Source organism: Pseudophryne corroboree, chromosome 2 (assembly GCF_028390025.1).
Source record: "Pseudophryne corroboree isolate aPseCor3 chromosome 2, aPseCor3.hap2, whole genome shotgun sequence".
In the NCBI taxonomy this organism is placed as follows: domain Eukaryota; kingdom Metazoa; phylum Chordata; class Amphibia; order Anura; family Myobatrachidae; genus Pseudophryne; species Pseudophryne corroboree.
The window spans coordinates 916,323,240-916,346,890 of record NC_086445.1 but is presented as its reverse complement, the minus strand read 5'-3'; the positions used below and the strand labels follow the sequence as shown (position 1 = coordinate 916,346,890).

General features: G+C 47.6%; 1 protein-coding gene across 2 annotated transcripts in view; it reads left to right on the top strand.

Moving 5' to 3' along the window:
• Positions 1-23,651, top strand: part of SMG6 (SMG6 nonsense mediated mRNA decay factor) — a 547,213-nt gene that overhangs the window by 65,392 nt on the left and 458,170 nt on the right. For both annotated transcript variants that reach the window (XM_063956128.1, XM_063956126.1), the window contains one exon: positions 21,465-23,145. In XM_063956128.1, the coding sequence (XP_063812198.1) occupies positions 21,479-23,145 (1,667 nt within the window). In that variant the 5' untranslated portion in view covers positions 21,465-21,478. The remainder of the gene's footprint in view (positions 1-21,464; positions 23,146-23,651) is intronic.

The following is a 23,651-nucleotide window of genomic DNA, read 5'->3' as shown; positions in this document are numbered from 1 at the left end:
AGCGGGACCGAAGCCCGCCGTCGAGGGGGCGGAGCTTGATCCTCCAGCACTAACCAGCGTCATTTTCTCCACAGCAAGCTGCAGAGAAGCTGTTCCCGGACTCTCCCCTGCTGAACACAAGTACAGAGGGCAAAAACGAGGGGGGCACATTTATTTGGCGCAGAAAGTGTATAATATATCTATAAAAGCGTTGTACAGACTGGGACTTGTTTCCAGTGTTCAGTGGCGCTGGGTGTGTGCTGGCATACTCTCTCTCTCTCTCTCTCTCTCTCTCTCTCTCTCTCTCTCTCTCTCTACAAAGGGCCTTATTGGGGGGCTGTCCCCATATTGGTATATCCCAGTGTGTGTGGGGGTGTCAGTACGTGTGTGTCGGCATGTCTGAAGCGGAAGGCTCGTCTAGAGAGGAGGCAGAGCAGATGATTGTGGTGTCTCCGTCGGCACCGCCGACACCTGATTGGTTGGATATGTGGAATGTTTTAAATGCAAATGTGAATTTATTACATAAAAGATTGGACAAAGCAGAGTCCAGGGAAAAAGCAGGTGGTCAATCCATGGCTTTGACTGTGTCACAAGGCCCTTCGGGGTCTCATAAACGTCCCCTTTCCCAGATAGCTGACACTGATACCGACACGGATTCTGACTCCAGTGTCGACTATGATGATGCAAGGTTACACCCAAGGGTGGCCAAGAGTATTCATTATATGATTATTGCAATAAAAGATGTTTTGCATATCACAGATGACCCCTCTGTTCCTGACACGAGGGTATGCATGTTTAAGGAAAAGAAACCTGAGGTATCGTTTCCCCCATCTCATGAGCTGAACGCTTTATTTGAAAAAGCTTGGGAAACTCCAGACAAGAAACTGCAGATTCCCAAGAGAATTATTATGGCGTATCCTTTCCCCTCACAGGACAGGTTACGGTGGGAATCCTCACCCACGGTGGACAAGGCTTTGACGCGCTTGTCCAAAAAGGTGGCGCTACCGTCTCCAGACACGGCAGCATTCAAGGATCATGCCGATAGCAGACAGGAAACTACCTTAAAATCAATTTATTCACATACGGGTGCCCTGCTCAGACCGGCAGTAGCGTCGGCATGGGTGGGTAACGCAATTGCAGTATGGGCAGATAACTTGTTATCTGACATTGACACCCTAGATAAAGATAGCATTTTGTTGACCTTGGGGCACATTAAAGACGCAGCGTTATATATGAGAAAGGCTGCGAGAGACATTGGGCTGTTGGGTTCAAGAGCCAATGTCATGGCAGTTTCTGCTAGACTGTCCCTGTGGACCCGCCAATGGACGGGTGATGCCGATTCAAAGAGACATATGGAAACTTTACCTTACAAGGGTGAGGTTTTATTTGGGGAGGGACTCGCGGACCTGGTTTCCACAGCTACCGCGGGTAAGTCTTCCTTTTTGCCTTATGTCCCCCCACAGCAAAAGAAAACGCCTCAATATCAGATGCAGTCCTTTCGGTCGCATAAGTTCAGAAAGGGTCGGGGCTCTTCCTTCCTCGCCAGAGGTAAAGGTAGAGGGAAAAGAACGCCTGCTACGGCTAGTTCCCAGGAGCAGAAGTCCTCCCCGGCCTCTACAAAATCCACCGCATGACGCTGGGGCTCCGCTGAGGAAGTCCGCACCGGTCGGGGCACATCTTCAACTATTCAGCCAGGTCTGGGTTCAGTCGGATTTGGATCCTTGGGCGATCGAAATTGTATCCCAAGGCTATAAACTGGAGTTCGAAGAAGTGCCTCCTCGCCGATTTTTCAAATCTGCTTTGCCAGCTTCTCCCCCAGAGAGGGAAATAGTTTCACCTGCCATACAAAAGCTGTATCAACAGCAAGTGATTATCAAGGTTCCCCTAATGCAACAGGGGAAGGGGTATTATTCAACCCTATTTGTGGTCCCGAAGCCAGATGGCTCGGTCAGACCCATTCTGAATCTAAAATCCCTGAACCTGTATTTGAAAAGGTTCAAATTCAAGATGGAATCTCTCCGGGCAGTGATCTCCAGCCTGGAAGGGGGGGATTTTATGGTATCGCTAGACATAAAGGATGCATACCTTCATGTCCCCATTTATCCCCCTCATCAGGCGTACCTGAGATTCGCTGTACATGATTGTCATTACCAGTTTCAGACGTTGCCGTTTGGGCTTTCCACGGCCCGAGGATTTTCACCAAGGTAATGGCGGAAATGATGGTGCTCCTACGCAGGCAAGAAGTCACAATTATCCCATACTTGGACGATCTCCTGATAAAAGCGAGATCAGTTACTGAAAAGCGCGTCACTCTCCCTGAGAGTGCTGCAGCAACACGGCTGGATTCTAAATCTACCAAAGTCGCAGATGATTCCGATGACTTGGCTATCGTTTTTGGGCATGATTCTGGACACGGAAAAGAAGAGGGTTTTTCTCCCAACGGAAAAAGCCCAGGAACTCCAGAACATGGTCAGGGACCTGCTAAAACCAAAAAGAGTGTCACTTCATCAATGCACTCGAGTATTGTTAAAAGTGGTGGCGGCCTACGAGGCCATCCCCTTCGGCAGGTTCCATGCGAGGACGTTTCGGTGGGACCTTCTGGACAAGTGGTCGGGGTCCCATCTACAAGTACATCAGAAAATAAGCCAGTCCCCCAGGGCCAGGGTATCTCTCCTGTGGTGGCTTCAGAGTGCTCACCTTCTAGAGGGTCGCAGGGTCGGCATTCAAGACTGGGTTCTTGTGACCACGGACGCGGGCCTCAGAGGATGGGGAGCAGTCACACAAGGAAGAAATTTTCAGGGACTTTGGTCAAGCCAGGATGCTTGTCTACACATCAACGTGCTGGAATTAAGGGCCATATACAACGGCCTACAACAAGCGGAGAATCTTCTTCGCGACCTACCCGTTCTGATTCAGTCAGACAATGTCACAGCCGTGGCGCATGTAAACCGCCAAGGCGGGACAAGGAGCAGAGTGGCAATGGCGGAAGCCACCAGGATTCTTCGCTGGGCAGAAAATCACATAAATGCTCTGTCAGCTGTCTTCATTCCGGGAGTGGACAACTGGGAAGCAGACTTCCTCAGCAGGCACGATCTCCATCCAGGAGAGTGGGGACTTCATCAAGAAATTTTTACAGAGATAACAAGTCGTTGGGGACTTCCTCAAATTGACATGATGGCGTCACGCCTCAACAAGAAGCTTCGGACGTATTGTTCCAGGTCGAGGGACCCTCAGGCAGTAGCGGTGGACGCCTGAGGGTCCCTCGACCATGGGTGGACCATGGGTGTTTCAGTCGGTCTATGTGTTCCCTCCACTTCCGCTCATCTCAAAAATATTGAGAATCATAAGACGAAAAAGAGTGCAGACAATACTCATTGTTCCAGATTGGCCTCGAAGAGCCTGGTATTCAGATCTTCAGGAAATGCTCACAGAAGATCCTTGGCCTCTTCCTCCCAGTGAGGACCTGTTGCAACAGGGGCCCTGTGTGTTCCAAGACTTACCGCGGTTACGTTTGACGGCATGGCGGTTGAACACCAAATCCTAGCTAGGAAAGGTATTCCGGGGGAAGTCATCCCTACTCTGATCAAAGCTAGGAAGGAAGTGACGGCGAAGCATTATCACCGTATCTGGAGGAAATATGTATCTTGGTGTGAAGCCAAGAATGCTCCTACGGAAGATTTCCATCTGGGCCGTTTTCTCTACTTTCTACAGACAGGAGTGGATATGGGCCTAAAGTTAGGCTCCATTAAGGTGCAGATTTCGGCCCTATCTATATTCTTTCAGAAGGAATTGGCTTCTCTTCCAGAAGTCCAGACTTTTGTAAAGGGAGTGCTGCACATCCAGCCTCCTTTTGTGCCCCCAGTGGCACCATGGGACCTTAACGTGGTGTTACAGTTCCTTAAATCTCACTGGTTTGAACCTCTTCAAACGGTTGAATTAAAATTTCTCACTTGGAAAGTGGTCATGTTGCTGGCCTTGGCTTCTGCAAGGCGGGTGTCCGAATTGGCGGCTTTGTCTCACAAGAGCCCCTATCTGATTTTCCATGTGGATCGAGCAGAGTTGAGAACTCGTCCTCAATTTCTGCCTAAGGTGGTTTCTTTGTTTCATATGAACCAACCTATTGTGGTGCCGGTGGCTACAGGGGACTTGGAGGATTCCAAGTCCCTTGATGTAGTCAGGGCCTTCAAAATTTATGTAGCCAGGACGGCTCGAGTTCGGAAAACAGAGGCACTGTTTGTCCTGTATGCGGCCAACAAGGTTGGCGCTCCTGCTTCTAAGCAGACTATTGCTCGCTGGATCTGTAACACGATTCAGCAGGCTCATTCTACGGTTGGATTGCCGTTACCTAATTTGGTAAAAGCCGATTCCACGAGGAAGGTGGGCTCTTCTTGGGCGGCTGCCAGGGGCGTCTCTGCTTTACAGCTTTGCCGAGCAGCTACTTGGTCGGGTTCAAACACGTTTTCAAAATTCTACAAGTTTGATACCCTGGCTGATGAAGACCTCATGTTTGCTCAATCGGTGCTGCAGAGTCATCCGCACTCTCCCGCCCGGTCTGGAGCTTTGGTATAATTCCCATGGCCCTCACGGAGTCCCCAGCATCCTCTAGGACGTAAGAGAAAATAAGATTTTAAACCTACCGGTAAATCTTTTTCTCCTAGTCCGTAGAGGATGCTGGGCGCCCGTCCCAGTGCGGACTAAATTCTGCAAGGCTTGTATATAGTTGTTGCTTACATAAGGGTTATGTTACAGTTTGGATCAGTCTCTGGCTGATGCTGTTTTTGTTCATACTGTTAACTGGTCTTGTATATTCCATGTTGTACGGTGTGGATGGTGTGGGCTGGTATGTATCTTGCCCTTAGATTAACAAAAATCCTTTCCTCGTACTGTCCGTCTCCTCTGGGCACAGTTCTTTAACTGAGGTCTGGAGGAGGGGCATAGAAGGAGGAGCCACTTCACACCTATCTAAAGTCGTATGGGCCCTACTCACTGGCCGACCCGCCGCCGAGCTGCCCGACGGCGGATACGGCCGACGAGCGACCCGGCGGCGGGGGGGCAGTGACGGGGGGAGTGAAGTTTCTTCACTCCCCCCGTCACGCGGCTGCATTGAAGTGCAGGCAAATATGGACGAGATCGTCCATATTGGCCTGCATGCACAGCCGACGGGAGACCAGCGATGAACGAGCGCGGGGCCGCGCATCGTTCATCGCTGGAGTCTCCACACTGAAAGATATGAACGAGTTCTCGTTCATTTATGAACGAGATCGTTCATATCTTTCAAAAAATCGGCCAGTGTGTAGGGCCTATTAGAGTGCCCATGTCTCCTGCGGAGCCCGTCTATACCCCATGGTCCTTACGGAGTCCCCAGCATCCTCTACGGACTAGGAGAAAAAGATTTACCGGTAGGTTCAAAATCTTATTATTCCCCCCCCCCCTTCCCCGATCTGCTACTTTAAGCAAGAGATTGGGTGAGATAAACAGTTGAATTCTTTAAAGCAGTGAGCACCATCTTCCTGGAGTAAAGCGATTCTGGAAGCCCAGGGTGAAATGTGCATTCATCCAGAATCTGTAGGACCAATTTCCACATACCGTCACTGTGGTTGCCCCAGCTGCAATTTAAATATTTTTCAACCTGGATAAAGGTGGAAATCTAGAATACTTAGGTTGAAGTAAAAACAAATACCACTCCTGAGAAAGGTCCTTAAGGCTATTTAAACCACAATAAATATTGAAGATGTCCAAGGTCCACCCAAGGCAGAAGAGTGTCTTCACATTTCCTTTTGCAACATTAATAGGCCCTACACACTGGCCGATTTTCTGAAAGATATGAACGATCTCGTTCATAAATGAACGAGAACTCGTTCATATTTTTCAGTGTGGAGACTCCAGCGATGAACGATGCGCGGCCCCGCGCTCGTTCATCGCTGGTCTCTCGTCGGCTGTGCATGCAGGCCAATATGGACGATCTCGTCCATATTTGCCTGCACTAAAATGCAGCCGCGTGACGGGGGGAGTGAAGAAACTTCGCTCCCCCCGTCACTGCCCCTCCGCCGCCGGGTCGCTCGTCGGCCGTATCCGCCGTCGGGCAGCTCGGCGGCGGGTCGGCCAGTGTGTAGGGCCCCTACAATCCAGGAAAGAAGCTCTCCAACCCTAAGCCAATGTAATGGAAAAGTTCACTTACACGTCACAATTCTTAAATTACAAGATTTGTTTCAGAAATGATTGTTCCTTTTGGGGAACTGTGCAAAAAGTACAGTCCCCTCCCCATTCTCCCTCTGAAGGACCCTATTGAAAGTGCGCAATGAAAGCTGAATATTGGATTGGTTCGAGTTGCTAGGTCACTAAAGATATGGATTAACTAGATATTAATCTGCTCTCAAAGAGGCGGTATTCTTTTTTTCCTCTATCAGAAGTATATTGTGAACGCAGATGCCTTCGTTGAATCCTTTGTGTTGCCACTAAGATACTGGCTGTGTCACAAACGGCGAGTAGAGTTGTTTGCGTCAACACATGATCAGGGTCGGTGGAGGGAGGGTGCCTCACTAAAATACAGGTTGCGTGAAATTTAGTATGTTTTTTACTTGATTTCTTTACTGTTTAAGAAAGAGCAGGAGATGGTTTTAATTTTGGAAAAAGGATACTACAGAGCCATGAGGTTTTTTTTTTCAAGGCTCCAGGAACTGGGTGTCTGATGATAACCTCTCAAAAGAAAAGTAAAATGGATGGCATTACCCAAAAGGAGGACAAGCAAAGGTTTCTTTTGTACTTCTAACCAGGATGCTTGTTCCATGTCCAGATAATGATATCAAAGCTCCTGTTGGAGGGAGGGTCTTCTATTCCCTCTGCATTTGTTTTAGGGTTTCATGGTTGGGTCACTAGGTCTCTTTAGGGGGTATTGAAGTTAAAACCCCGAGATACTCATGAGGTACAGATGTATAATGTAAACCTACTTAAGAACAACTCCTGTATAATCACATGGAGCTACTGGAAGACTGCTTTCATGTACCTATCCGTCCAGATTAGCAAATCTAAATACACTATGCTTACGGATCCACCGACGTAGCTGCCGACTTGATAAGCAGCACTTAACAGTCTGCCTCTCAATATGTCTGTGCAGACATCAGAGCTAGGTGGGCATTTTGAATTTGCCCGCCCTGTAGTCAGTGTATGGGCGGTTGGCAGGTACACATATGTCGTTGCACCAATATATCTTTTAGATATGTTACCATTGGCTGTGCTACAGGGCCAGTGCAATGTAACTGTGAACAACCTCATTCAGTATAGACGCCAGCCGGCACACTACCGATATATCATGCTAGTGTGTACCCAACTTTAGAATAGCAGCTGAAATGCTTTCACTTTACAGTCAACCCATTTGACATTTCTTCTGCAGCAATCATTGCTAAAATGATGATGAAGATTGAGGCATTCTGCAGTAAGAGGTACAGGTTATTCCTTTCCTAGGCTACTGGATTTAAGCTGCCAATTGGAATGCTTTGATTTGGTTAAACGGAAGGAATCACATTTGCCCCTTTTTGAGAATAAATTATTTGTTTGTATACTGCCAGGTAGAGCAACAAAGGCATCTTTACTTCCCAACTTGAGACACCTGGCCTGGGTCAAGAATTGTCAGAGGTCCTGTTCCATCAGATTGGCCTTGTTGGTATTAGGGCTTCTTCATGGTTTATAGTGCTGGAGTGAAACATAATTGTTCATCTTTAAATCAAGGTTTTCCAAACTCTAGGGCAGATGTATTAACCTGGAGAAGGCATTAGGAAGTGATAAACCAGTGATAAGTGCAAGGTGATAAACGCACCAGCCAATCGGCTCCAATATGTAAATTAACAGTTAGGAGCTTATTGGCTGGTGCGTTTAACACCTTGCACATATCACTGGTTTATCACTTCCTTATGCCGTCTCCAGGCTTAATACATCTGCCCCTCTGTACTTAAGGCACGTTAAAAGTTCAGGTTTTAAGGATATCCCTGCTTGTCCACATAAGGTTTAATCAAACTAAGGTACTAATTTAAGGGGCAGATGTATTAAGCCTGGAGACGGCATAAGGAAGTGATAAACGTAGCAGCCAATCAGCTCCTAACTGTTCATTTACATATTGTAGCTGATTGGCTAGTGCGTTTATCACCTTGCACTTATCACTGGTTTATCACTTCCTTATGCCATCTCCAGGCTTAATACATCTGCCCCAATATCTGTAAAACAGGGGTGGCCAACCAGTCAGAGGCAAAGAGCCAGAAAAGATCTGTAGTCAAGAGCAAGAAGCCAGTGTCATGCGCGCGCGCAAATATGAGGGCGTAGCCTAGTTGTCACAAAGCCACACCCCATTTTTGTGTGCACACCTTTCGGTATGACGTTTGTAGAAGTATGACCTCATATCATAACCCCGTTTATCGTCATGTTGTACAGTGCCAGATACATATAATGCCCCAGTACAGCGCCACATACATATAAAAACGCCAAAAAATGGGTGCCCCCACAGTGCCTGATATGCCCCCAGTGCAGATACACATGTCCGCACAGTGCCTGCTATGCCCCAGTGCCAGATACACATGTCCCCACAGTGCCTGCTATGCTCCCAGTGCCTGCTGTGCCAGATATGCCCCCAGTGCAGATACACATGTCCCCACAGTGCCTGCTATGCCCCAGTGCCAGATACACATGTCCCCACAGTGCCTGCTATGCTCCCAGTGCCTGCTGTGCCAGATATGCCCCCAGTGCAGATACACATGTCCCCACAGTGCCTGCTATGCCCCAATGCCTGCTATGCCCCCAGGGCAGATACACATGTCCCCACAGTGCCTGCTATGCCCCACAGTGCCTGCTATGCCCCACAGTGCAAATACACATGTCCCCACAGTGCCTGCTATGTCCCCAGTGCAGATACACATGTCCCCACAGTGCCTGCTATGCCCCCAGTGCCAGATATGCTATGCTCCCAGTGCCTGCTATTCCCCCAGTGCAGATACACATGTCCCGCCAGGGCCTGCTATGCTCCCAGTGCAGATACACATGTCCCCACAGTGCCTGCTATGCCCCCAGTGCCAGATATGCTATGCTCCCAGTGCCTGCTATGCCCCCAGTGCAGATACACATGTCCCCACAGTGCCTGCTATGCCCCCAGTGCCTGCTATGCCCCCAGTGCCTGCTATGCCCCCAGTGCCTGCTATGCCCCCAGTGCCTGCTATGCTATGCTCCCAGTGCCTGCTATGCTATGCTCCCAGTGCCTGCTATGCTATGCTCCCAGTGCCTGCTATGCTATGCTCCCAGTGCAGATACACATGTCGCCCCAGGGCCTGCTATGCCCCCAGTGCAGATACACATGTCCCCACAGTGCCTGCTATGCCCCCAGTGCAGATACACATGTCGCCCCAGGGCCTGCTATGCCCCCAGTGCAGATACACATGTCGCCCCAGGGCCTGCTATGCCCCCAGGGCAGATACACATGTCCCCACAGTGCCTGCTATGCCCCCAGGGCAGATACACATGTCCCCACAGTGCCTGCTATGCCCCCAGTGCAGATATACATGTCCCCACAGTGCCTGCTATGCCCCCAGTGCAGATACACATGTCCCCACAGTGCCTGCTGTGCCCCCAGTGCCAGATATGCTCCCAGTGCCAGATATGCTATGCTCCCAGTGCCTGCTATGCCCCCAGTGCAGATACACATGTCCCGCCAGGGCCTGCTATGCCCCCAGTGCAGATACACATGTCGCCCCAGGGCCTGCTATGCCCCCAGTGCAGATACACATGTCCCCACAGTGCCTGCTATGCCCCCAGTGCAGATACACATGTCGCCCCAGGGCCTGCTATGCCCCCAGTGCAGATACACATGTCGCCCCAGGGCCTGCTATGCCCCCAGTGCAGATACACATGTCCCCACAGTGCCTGCTATGCCCCCAGGGCAGATACACATGTCCCCACAGTGCCTGCTATGCCCCCAGGGCAGATACACATGTCCCCACAGTGCCTGCTGTGCCCCCAGTGCAGATACACATGTCCCCACAGTGCCTGCTGTGCCCCCAGTGCCAGATATGCTCCCAGTGCCAGATATGCTATGCTCCCAGTGCCTGCTATGCCCCCAGTGCAGATACACATGTCCCGCCAGGGCCTGCTATGCTCCCAGTGCAGATACACATGTCCCCACAGTGCCTGCTATGCCCCCAGTGCCTGCTATGCTATGCCCCCAGTGCAGATACACATGTCCCCACAATGCCTGCTGTGCTCCCAGTGCCTGCTATGCCCCCAGTGCAGATACACATGTCCCCCCAGGGCCTGCTGTGCTCCCAGTGCCTGCTATGCCTCTAGTGCAGATACACATGTCCCCACAGTGCCTGCTATGCCCCCAGTGCAGATACACATGTCCCCCCAGGGGCTGCTGTGCTCCCAGTGCCTGCTATGCCTCCAGTGCAGATACACATGTCCCCACAGTGCCTGCTATGCCCCACAGTGCCTGCTATGCCCCACAGTGCCTGCTATGCCCCACAGTGCAGATACACATGTCCCCACAGTGCCTGCTATGCCCCCAGTACAGATATACATGTCCCCACAGTGCTTACCAGCCGCCCGCTCCCTTCCGTTCCCCTCAACGCGCTGCTGCTGCTTCTGTTCTCTCCGGCTGCGGATTCTCTCTTGAATTAGGCGCCGGTCCGTGAGCCAATCAGGAGCCTTAGCTTGCTGGTCCGCCAGCTCTGATTGGCTCACGGGCCGGCGCCGAATTGAAGCGAGACACCGCTGCTGGAGTGTCTGGAGCTGGGGGCAGCGGTGGCCAGGAGCCGGCTGAGCCGCATGCTGCGGATGAAAGAGCCGCGGGTTGGTCACCGCTGCTGTAAAACGGTGTGTTACGGTGGCTTGAGGACAGATTGGGAACCAGTGCTTTAAATTATAATCCAAGCAAGATAATATTACAAGGGATAGTAAGGTTGGTTGGGATTCTGACGCCGGGATGTGTACCTATTCGGGATGTTGCTGTCAGCATTCCGAATAGTGTGAGGATTCCGGCGTGTGTATTCTGACTGCCGGGATCCTGACTGCATCCCAGGAAGGGTAGGAAACAAGGAAATTAATGATGTTTACCTATTTAATTCTGTTATTCATGTAGGCAGTTTATAGTGTCTCTAGTCATCCCATAATAGCATGCTGTGGCTGTAACCTTGTACTGGCGATCAGCCATTCGCCAGAATGCATCATTCATTAAAAATACATACTGGATAAAGTAATTAATATCATTGTTCACTGGTGTTTAGGAAATAGTATCTGGATTTAATGCCTTAACTCTGCTGTGCTGAGAAATATGTGGTAATGTGTATTAACATTTTATAGTCTTGTCTGACTACTATTTATGTTGCCATATGTTGAACTGAAGTCTCACCATGTGCAATCAGATGTGCAAAGGCACAAGCTGAGGAGAAAATGACCCAGTCAGTGGGTAAAGGAGGCAAAACTTTTTTTAGGTATACGTATAAGCGAAAGGAGGAAAACAAAAGGCGGAATTATAAAACTAAAGACGGACACTGGGAGTTTTGTTGAAGGAGACAGTTTAATAGCAGATCATCTTAATGATTATTTTTGCTCAGTATTTACTACTGAAAGAGAGGGGAAGGGGCCACAGTTAAGTTGCAGGGATATTCAGGAAAATGAAACAAGTACATTTACAGAGGAGAAGGTCCTAACAGAACTCTCAAATCTGAAAGTGGACAAATCTATGGGGCCAGATGGGATACATCCAAGGATACTAAAAGAACTTAAAGAGGTGCTGGTAGCACCATTGACAGAATTATTCAACCAGTCATTAGATACAGGAGTAATTCCAGAGGACTGGAAAAGAGCAAACGTAGTCCCACTGCACAAAAGTGGAAGCAAGGAAGAGGCAAACAACTACAGACCAGTGAGTCTTACATCAGTAGTAGGGAAATTGATGGAAACTCTCTTAAAAGAAAGAGTTGTAGATTATCTCAAATCCGGCAATTTACAGGATCCCAAACAGCATGGATTCACTGGGGGGAGATCATGTCAAACAAATCTTATTGACTTTTTTGATTGTGTGACTAAAGTGATGGATAAAGGTGGAGCCATGGATATAGCTTATCTAGACTTTAGTAAGGCTTTTGACACTGTTCCACATCGCAGACTGCTAAATAAACTTGAAAGTTTGGGATTGGATATTAGGATTATTGAATGGATAAGATCTTGGTTGAAGGATAGAACACAGAGAGTTGTGGTAAATGGAGTGCATTCACAGGAGGGAAATGTTACCAGTGGAGTACCCCAGGGATCTGTACTTGGACCAGTGCTTTTTAATATCTTTATTGGTGACATTGCAAATGGCATTAAAGGGAAAGCATGCCTTTTTGCAGATGACACAAAGGTATGCAACAGGGTAGACACACCAGGTGGGGTAAAACAAATGATTGAGGATCTAGGTAGACTAGAGGAATGGTCAAGAGTCTGGCAATTACAGTTTAATGCCAAAAAATGCAAAATCATGCACTTGGGTCTCAAAAATCCTAAAGCTAAATATAGTATTAATGGCACTATACTGGAAACTACTGAGGAGGAAAGGGATCTAGGAGTCACTATTTCAGATGACTTAAAGGCAGGTAAGCAATGTAACAAGGCAATGAGGAAGGCTAGTCAGATGCTTGGCTGCATTGGGAGAGGAATCAGCAGCAGAAAGAAAGAAGTAATAATGCCACTGTATAGGTCATTGGTACGGCCTCATCTAGAATACTGTATTCAGTTCTGGAGGCCATATCTTCAAAAGGATATTAATACATTAGAAACTGTACAAAGGAGGGCAACTAAAATGGTGCATGGCCTACATCACAAAACATACCCAGAAAGACTAAGAAATCTCAATATGTATAGTTTGGAGCAGAGAAGGGAAAGGGGGGACATGATAGAAACTTTCAAATATATCAAGGGTTTTAACAAAGTCCAGGAGGGAAACATTCTCCAAATGAAGAGAAGCAATAGGACACGAGGACATGCACTGAGGCTGGAGGGGGGGAGGTTCAGGGGAAATTTGCGGAAAAATTATTTCACAGAAAGGTTAGTGGACAAGTGGAATAGCCTCCCATCAGAGGTGGTAGAGGCTAAGACAGTAGAGCAATTTAAACATGCATGGGATAGACATAAGGATATCCTTACAAAAAAATAAGGATCAAATAAGGTTAGAGATAAAAATAATGTAAAAAAAAAAAAAAGTGGCAGACTAGATGGGCCAAGTGGTTCTTATCTGCCGACAAATTCTATGTTGTCGGATGCCATGCTATATTTTGGATCATATGACCTTTTTCTGCTCCCTTGTGTTTGTAGTTGTTTTGTCATGAATTGCATCCTAATCTCTTTTTTTTTTTTTTTTTTGAGCTTGTGCTTTATTCAGTGTTTTCATGTGATAATAAAAAGTATTGGAAAATAAAACATTTGATTTAGCTATCTTTCTGCAGCGGGGTACACTGTGTTCCACAGGGAATACATCAGGGTGTAGAGATGGATCTTGATCCAGAGGCACCAACACGCTAAAGCTTTAGACTGTCCCAGAATGCATTGCCAGCCTCCTCTATAACCCCGCCTCCAGGCACTGTGAGCTTAGTTTTAGAGTTGGTGCCTGCATGAAGCAGGTCACTTAACAGGGGGGGCTGCACTAGGCAGCCCTGAAAAAGCTTTTTAGAAGACTTCAAGGGCTGCAGCACTTCCTATGTTAGTGTGACATACTGTTCTTCGGCTCCATCACCTCCTGTGTTCATATAATTATCCAATGCAATTTTATTGTCATGAAAATAATCATCTGCATTGGAAACGTAACTGTGTGCCTGTATCTGCTATGTAATTTCACTGCGGTGTATTCCAGATATACAGTAACTATCACTGTATAATGTACCCTAGGGGACTAGGGTGCGTCTGGGTCAATATATAGTGCGTCACAGTAGTTACCTATTACGTGTATTCTACTGTGTACTCAGTCACATAATACCGAATTTATTTGCGGGTGTTGTGTACTGGGTATTCAGACACATGGTAACGGATTTATTCTCAGGTATTGTACTCTGTCTGGCTTCATCGTACTAAACTGCTCTGTTGCATTTGTGTATAATGTTTAACATGTAGGGCAGTAAATCTGGGGACGCTCCTGTATCCTGCAGAGCATGTGCAACGGATTTACCTGAGGGGGAAGTTTGTGTGATGGTCTGTGTACTATGTCTCGCACATCTCCCAGTCGGTCCGCAGCTCCTGTAATCAATCAGGAGCCAACCTGGACTGCTTTCTCAAACCTACTGGGTACTCTAGTTGAACGCTTTATGCCCCCTATGGACCACCTGTAACATTACAGTCACCGATGTCCCCATGATTACTCCGCTTTGGGCTGGAAAATTTTTGTTCACGGGTTGTAGTGTATGACTCATTCATTGGTCAGGCAAAACCCTATTCCAGGTCACTCTCATGTCTCTGGGTCATCTAAGTGTGCTGTTTTCTCCTCCCTATCCAATAATCTCTGATATTTTACCTGAAGAGAGGGGGGTCATGCTGTCCTGTCAGTGCCTATATTATGTGTTTCTGACAAGGATTTTCCATTGCTAAATGACACCACTGCCCTTGTGGTTCCTGGGAAGCAAATCCTACAAATCATAAGTGATAAGTGGATTCCCCTACTGTGGTTAAGCAAACTGATATGTTCACACGTCAGAGGGTAAATAAAACTCTGTTACCACAATCTGACCATTAAGTGTACATCAGACAAGACCCCTGGTCTAATCCAGGGAAGACATTCTCCCTGTCTACAACGGGCATTAGCTCAATATCCTCCCCCTGCAGAGTTATATAACAAGTAGGTAATTCACTGCTAGTGAACTCATGTGTCACCCATTGGGTGTTCTCCACTCTGCCTCTCACCACTATCACCTCACTGTAGGAACCGACAGATAAGCGTGTGGAGGGATGCCTGAAGTCTATTACTCCCTTACGGGTGTTATACATAGACCTCAATTGCGTCCTCTTGGGGCTGAAAAATACACTGCTCAAAAAAATAAAGGGAACACTAAAATAACACATCCTAGATCTGAATGAATGAAATATTCTTATTAAATACTTTGTTCTTTACATAGTTGAATGTGCTGACAACAAAATCACACAAAAATTATCAATGGAAATCAAATTTATTAACCCATGGAGGTCTGGATTTGGAGTCACACTCAAAATTAAAGTGGAAAAACACACTACAGGCTGATCGAACTTTGATGTAATGTCCTTAAAACAAGTCAAAATGAGGCTCAGTAGTGTGTGTGGCCTCCACGTACCTGTATGACCTCCCTACAACGCCTGGGCATGCTCCTGATGAGGTGGCGGATAGTCTCCTGAGGGATCTCCTCCCAGACCTGGACTAAAGCATCCGCCAACTCCTGGACAGTCTGTGGTGCAATGTGGCGTTGGTGGATGGAGTGAGACATGATGTCCCAGATGTGCTCAATTGGATTCAGGTCTGGGGAACGGGCGGGCCAGTCCGTAGCATCAATGCCTTCGTCTTGCAGGAACTGCTGACACACTCCAGCCACATGAGGTCTAGCATTGTCTTGCATTAGGAGGAACCCAGGGCCAACCGCACCAGCATATGTTCTCACAAGGGGTCTGAGGATCTCATCTCGGTACCTAATGGCAGTCAGGCTACCTCTGGTGAGCACATGCACATTTGTGGCTTGTTGGAGGTCATTTTGCAGGGCTCTGGCAGTGCTCCTCCTGTTCCTCCTTGCACAAAGACGGAGGTAGCGGTCCTGCTGCTGGGTTGTTGCCCTCCTACGGCCTCCTCCACATCTCCTGATGTACTGGCCTGTCTCCTGTTAGCGCCTCCATGCTCTGGACACTACGCTGACAGACACAGCAAACCTTCTTGCCACAGCTCGCATTGATGTGCCATCCTGGATGAGCTGCACTACCTGAGCCACTTGTGTGGGTTGTAGACTCCATCTCATGCTACCACTAGAGTAAAAGCACCGCCAGCTTTTAGAAGTGACCAAAACATCAGCCAGAAAGCATATGAGCTGAGAAGTGGTCTGTGGTCACCACCTGCAGAACAACTCCTTTATTGGGGGTGTCTTGCTAATTGCCTATAATTTCCACCTGTTGTCTGTTCCATTTGCACAACAGCATGTGAAATTGATTGTCAATCAGTGTTGCTTCCTAAGTGGACAGTTTGATTTCACAGAAGTGTGATTGACTTGGAGTTACATTGTGTTGTTTAAGTGTTCCCTTTATTTTTTTGAGCAGTGTAGATTGATGACTGGATCTGGCATTAGAGGAAGAGCTGTCCGAGGATATATCGGACAATGCCAGACATTCCCTGTCTCACAATACCACCGCCACCTTTTTCTATACCAGGAGGCGTCCCCTGAGGCGGGTGTGTTGGTTGCCAAGGCGTAGAATACGTCTGTTCTGGCTCGCCGTATTCTGTGGTTAAGGTCATGGAAGGTGGACCTGGACTCCAAAAGTCCTTGGAGTTATTCCCCTTTACTGGGGACATCTTATTTGGGGAAGACCTAATTAAAAATTGAATCTGAATTTGTGGCTACTATGACTGTTTTTCTCCCAAATGCTACTCCTTCTGTACAGAAAGCAAAAGGTACCACTTTTCCCTGCTTTCGGCCTTCAGGGAAAGCGAAGGTCAGGCATACCCGAGATTGTCTCGAGCTCCCAACAACCACTAAAGCACAAGGCCTAACAATCCTGGACTGCTCGTCAACCTGCTTCTCATGACAAGACAGGCCTCCCCCTGGGGGATACCAGGGTGGGGGGGCTGGCTACTACAATTCATCCAGGTCTGGTTAATGACCACTTCAGGCACATGGATGCGAGTTGTCTCTCACGGGTACGCAGTCTCTTTCAAGAGACGTCCCCCTCGCCAGTTCTGCACAACGGTTATCCCTTCGGATCCGTTAAAGGTGCAAGCTCTACAGATGGGTGTGCGTTACCTACTGGATATAGGAGTGGTAGTGCCGGTACCTCTGTCCCAGAGAGGCAGAGGATACTACTCGACCCTGTTTCTAGTCCTGAAACCTGATGGGTCTTTCCGGCCTATTCTCAACCTCATATCACTGAACAAGTTTATGAGAGTGTCCAAGTTCCGTATGGAAACACTGCGCTCAATTGTACTGCCCATGGAACCCGGAGACTATATGGTATCCATGGATATACAAGATGTTTACCTGCATATGCCTATTGCCATATCGCATCAGCAATATCTGCGGTTTGCTATTGGCAACCTTCACTATCAATTCCAGGCTCTGCCGTTTGGACTGGTCATTGCCCCTCAGATCTTCACCAAGGTTATAGCCATGATGACGGCTTATCTCTGTTGCCAGGGAGTCAGGATCCTGCCGTGACTGGACGATTTGCTGATTCTGGCAAACTCCTACAATGTCCCCCTCAGTCATCTACAACTGACGGTAAACTTCTTCCAAGCCCACGGGTGGCTCATCAACTGGAAGAAGTGCTCGCTGGTCCATGCTTGGATCATGGTGCACCTGGGGGCACTACCGGACACACACAGCCAAAGACTGTTTCTGTCTCTGGAGAATGTCCTGAAAGTTCAGGATGGGATCAGATACTTCCTCTCTCGCCCAAGAGTGTCGATACACTCGGCGATGCAAGTACTAGGCCTCATGGTGTTGGCTTTCGGCATGGTAGAGTACGCTCAATTCCATTCCCGCCATCTACAGAGGTTAATCCTTTCCAAGTGGGATGACCTACCTCATCGGATCAGGTCTCAAATGATCTCCTTGACTCCGGAGGTTCGTCTGTCACTGATCTGGTGGCTACAGGACCAGTAGTTGAGCAGGGGCCATCCCTTCTGGATCCCCAACTGAGTCCTACTGACTACGGATGCCAGTCTGAAGTATTGGGGCGCAGTGCTGGAGCAACACACTCTCTCTCCAGGGTCTGTGTACCAAGGAGGAATCTCTCCTCCCGATAAACATTCTGGAATTGCGGGTGGTGTTCAATGCCTTGACTCTTGCCCTGTCTCTGATACAGAACAAGTCTGTTCAAGTCCAATCAGACAACACCACCACGGTGGCATACTTAAACCATCAAGGCGGCACTCGAAGCCGCATGGCAATGATGGAAGTGTCAAAAATCCTTCGTTGGGTGGAATGCCATTTGCCAGCAGTATCAGCAGTGCTCATTCTGACAGTCCTCAACTGGGAAGCGGATTTCCTCAGTCATCGGGATATACACGCCGGAGAGTGAAGTCTTCATCAGGAAGTCTTTCAACTCCTAGTGGACAAGTGGGGTCTACCAGATGTAGAGTGCAAAAAAATGGAACAAACCAACCTAGGTTGGAAGGGGCGCTGCGAGTGTGTTTCCAATTAACCGTGTGTATAGCAGCTGCCTGGGTAGGTCAGTTACACCTATATGGAATAGCAAAACAATATAACAACAGAATAGGCTGCGCTTAGAGATGAATTGTCATAACAACTGGTAAAATTTATTATACTTAAAATCTGTCAATTAGGACAATTAAAAATGCGTATACATTGCTTAAAATAACCTCTGATCATACTGTTGACAACAATTAAGCCTGTTCCAAATTAACCGTGAGACCCTGTTATTTGAAACCAAATGGATCCTGGGGCTATAGCATAGTCCCTGGGCTGGAAAGTATGTCCCAACGCTGGAGGATTAACAGTTCCAAAAAGATGCAAGATTTATGGAAAGTCCTCACCAGTATTGCGTATGGATGAACAAAGTCCAGTCCTTTGGTAATGGATATGGTTCCAATGGAGCAGTATGTAGGGTCCGCGGTGGTCCAAGCTGAGGTGGTAGGTTGTAGTAGATTGATCAGAGGGCTCACACCTGAGGTGTGAGCCCTCTGATCAATCTACTACAACCTACCACCTCAGCTTGGACCACCGCGGACCCTACATACTGCTCCATTGGAACCATATCCATTACCAAAGGACTGGACTTTGTTCATCCATACGCAATACTGGTGAGGACTTTCCATAAATCTTGCATCTTTTTGGAACTGTTAATCCTCCAGCGTTGGGACATACTTTCCAGCCCAGGGACTATGCTATAGCCCCAGGATCCATTTGGTTTCAAATAACAGGGTCTCACGGTTAATTTGGAACAGGCTTAATTGTTGTCAACAGTATGATCAGAGGTTATTTTAAGCAATGTATACACATTTTTAATTGTCCTAATTGACAGATTTTAAGTATAATAAATTTTACCAGTTGTTATGACAATTCATCTCTAAGCGCAGCCTATTCTGTTGTTATATTGTTTTGCTCTACCAGATGTAGACCTGATGGCTTCACGACACAATCACAAAGTTCCGGTCTTCGGATCAATAACAAGGGATCCTCAAGCAGCATTCGTGGACGCACTGGCAAGTCCATGGAACTTTTGGCTGCACTACATGTTCCCTCCAGTGTCACTTTTGCCCAGGGTACTACAGAAGTTCAAGCAAGAAGGAGGAATCCTATTTCTAGTCGCTCCAGCGTGGCCCAGACGGCATTGGTTCTCAGACCTGCAGGGTCTATCGATAGAGCGTCGTCTTCTACTTCCTACACACCCAGACCTCCTCGTTCAGGGCCCTTGTGTCTACCCGAACCTGGCCAGACTGACTTTGATGGCGTAGCTCTTGAAGCTTCACTCCTGAGGGCCAAAGGATTCGCCGAGAGGCGGTTATCCAAACTATGCTAAAGGCCCACAAACCGTCTTCTGCACAGATTTATTATAGGGTCTGGAATTCTTACTTTACCTGTTGTGAGGCTAAGAATTACGATTCTTCCAAGTTTAGTACTTCCAGACTTATGGCTTTTTCGCAACAAGGCCTGGTTTTAGGTCTTCGTCTGGCCTCCCTCAAGGTTCACATATCTGCCTTGTTGGTGTGGTTTCAGAGAAAAATTTAGTCTATACCTGACGTTCATACATTCACTCAGGGCATACTGCGGATTCAGCCACGCTATGTCCCTCCTATTGCCCCATGGGATTTGTCTGTTGTCTTGAATGCCCTGCAAGAGTCTCCATTTGAACCTCTCACAGCCAAGGTCCTGTTTCTGCTGGCTATTGCCTCTGCTAGAAGGGTGTCATACTTGGGCGCTTTGTCCTGTCGTCCACCCTTTTTGATATTTCATTGTGACTGAGCAGTTCTTAGAACTCGCCCTGGTTATTTACCTAAGGTGCTGTCATCTTTTCACCTTAATTGATTGTGGTTCCAGCTATCATCTCTTTTGAATTGTCCTCCAAAGAACAGTCTTTGGATGTGGTATGAGCTCTCCGTATATATGTGGAGAGGACTGTCTGTCTCTATCAGGAGGTCAGATACCCTCTTGGTACTGTTTGGTTTCCACAAACGTGGCTGGCCTGCGAATACGCAAACCTTGGCCAGATGGATTAGAATGGTGATTGCACAAGCTTATGCTCGGGCTGGACTCGCAGCTCCTGCTGCTATCAAAGCCCATTCTACTCGGTCTGTTGGACCCTTTTGGGCGGCCCGTCGTGGCGCGTCCGCAGAACAGTTGTGCAAGGCGGCTACGTGCTCCTCAGTGACCGCATTTATTAGGGACTTTGCTTTTTATACTTCCGCCTCCCAGGAGGCTTCCTTTGGACGCTGGATTCTCATACCCGTTAAGGTGCGTCCCCTCCCTTGAGGGACTGCTTTATAACATCCCCGATGTATTCCCTGTGGAACGCAGTGTACCCCGCTGCAGAAAAGGAGACTTATGGTAGACTTAACATGGTTAAATCTTTCTGCGAGGTACACTGGGTTCCACAGATCGCTCACCCTAACGCACTTAGCTTCTTTGAGTTTGTAGGGCATTAGCCCCTAGTCCCTTCTCCTGTTATGAGAACGTGGTTCTATGTGACAAACATCTGCCTTCTCTTTTACCTGCTACTGCATTGGACTGGTTAACAAAACTGAGCTCACAGTGCCTGGAGGCGGGGTTATAGAGGAGGCCCCGCAATGCATGCTGGGACAGTCTAAAGCTGTAGCCTGTTGGTGCCTCTGGATCAAGATCCATCTCCACACCCCGATGGTTCCCTGTGGAACCCTGTGTACCTCGCAGAAAGCTTTAACCATGGTAAGTCTACCATTAATCTCCTTATTTTAAGGTAGGTACACACTTAGCGATAAAGTAAACATCACTAATTTTGACCCTTCCGAGCGATGTCATTTACTATATTGCCCAGGGTTTATGCCGCCGCTGACGAGCGATGCGTGGGTCGTTAACGACCCTCTGTGTCGGCCATGCATTCAGCTCAATTTGTACTCGTCATCCAAAACTGCATGCTCCAGCAAGATGCGGCATGACGTCACTGTGCAATGTCATTAGTGTTTTGTTTTTTTAATAGCAGACAAATGATATATAGAGCTTAATCATTTATTTGCCTGATTCAACTGATTTAAACATTGTTGTGACTAGTTAAGATTTTGCTTTGTTGATTCACCATATCTCGTTCTGTTTTTTTACTAGAGCCCATCAGGGAGATGAAGGAACCCAGACAGAGAAAGGATAACCGGCGTCCAGATATTGAGATCTATAAACCTGGTCTATCCAGGTTGAGAAATAAGTCTAAGCTTGATGTTACTGGCAGCGGAGGTAACCATAATGAGGAATATCGACAAGAGAAAACAAATGATTGTGATTCTTCAGTTAATGGGAAAGCTACAATCTCTGGAGATCACAATCAAGAGGAGGAAGACCCGGAGCTGTACGGACCATTATCTTGTACCCCAGAAACTCAAGATCGAAAGATTGTCAAAAGAGCCAAAAAACCGGACAGATTAATTTATCAACCAGGAAGAAAACTGCAGGTACCTGTGAAAGAATTGGGTGAAATTGCAGAAGATGATATAGTGAGAAAAACAGAGCAGCTGAATATATTACATGAAGAAGATATGGAGAAGCCAGTTTCACATAACTCCACTGTACCAGAAGAATTGTCCAAGACTACCAAGCATGACAAGTGGAAGAGGTCGGAGAGAGACAGAAGCCACAAGCCTGCAGAAGAGATGCTCTCCTCCAGACAAGGGAAGGATGAGAGAAAGCCTTGCTCCACCAAACGTTATTCCCATTCAGACAAACGAAGAACTCGCACACGAAACTGCAGCACCAGTTCTGCAGGGAGCAACAACAGTAGTGAAGAGGCCCTTTTGGCAGAAGGAAACAAAAGGCGTCAAGATAAAGGTAAGACCAATGGAGATCGGAAAGAGAAGGTGCGCACAAAGAAGCAGTTGTCTCTCTCTTCTACAGACTCTTTTGAAGAAGATTGTAGTGAATGGTTGGATGGTTTGATCTCAAACAGAAACCAGTGGAAAAAGAGACAGGGTTCCGTTGAAAAAGGCTGCCTACCTGGTGCAGATGGCATCAAGAGAACAAACGGCAAAGATAATCGTGAAGTGAGTTTCCAACGGGAAAATGCAAACCAGCCAGTGAAGGATGAGAAGAGGACAAGGAGACGAGGAGAGAGACTCATTCACAAGCGCAGCACAGACATTGGGAAGGAGGAATTAAGAGAGAAGTCTACTGGACCAAGGGGCAGAGGCAGGGGGATACTTATCCTTCCCGCCAACACAGATTTATCATCCAGCACAAATGCAGCCCTGGATTCAAGCAACACAAGACCCCTTTCTACTACTGGCAGCAAAGCTGTCCGCGGCCGTGGTGGGGCTAATCGTCGTCTGTGGGATCCAAATAACCCTGAGCAGAAGCCAGCTCTGAAAAACCAGAGCCCTCAGCTTCATTTTCTAGATACTGATGATGAGTCTACACCACCTTCACAGAGTGACAACTACCAGTCTGTGCCTCAGACCTCTTACTACAAATTCCAGAACTCTGACAATCCATATTACTATGCACGTCAGCCATATCCATATGGTGGGTTTTCTGTGCCATATTCTGTAAGTCCCAGCAACGGCATTTATCCTGGTACATTCTATCCTGCATATGCAGCTCAATCTGGACAGAATGGGTCGGGTTCCTTCTCCGGCAGCCCTGTAACTCCTGAGGAACTTGAGCAACAAGTGAGGACACTGCAGCGTCAAGAACTGAGTCGTCTTCTAAGATTGGCGGATAACCAGGAGCTACAGCTCAGCAATCTCCTATCCCGGGATGCAATCAGCGCAGACGGCATGAGCAAAATGGCTTTGCTAAGGTGAGCTCCATTCCTTTCCTTAGGTTTGTTACAGGAGACAGAAAACCAATGTATCATTTACGTATGGTCATTTAGTTTGTTCTTCTTTGCTCTAGCATGTCATGTGAACATTATAATATTTGTAGCAAGTGTCACCAAACAAAACTTTATTACCTCCAATAAGCAGTTATCTGTGACCTGCTCATTAAGTGTCCTCCCTGACACTTTATTAGACAAATAATTAACCCTGCAGCTGGACCTCACATTGTGAGAAATCCATAATACAATCTTTTGGGAATCCCATAAAATTAAATAAAAAATATTTATTTACAGACTATAGGGGCAGATGTACCTTGCCTTGGAGAGAGAGAAGTGAAGAGAGAGAAACTACCAACCAATCAGCTCTTGACATTTTTCAAACACAGCCAGTAATATGGCAGTTAGGAGTTGATTGGCTGGTATTTTATCTCTCTCTGCTCTCATTCTTCACGACTTAGTGAATTGCCCCCTATAACTCTCTTGTGGTC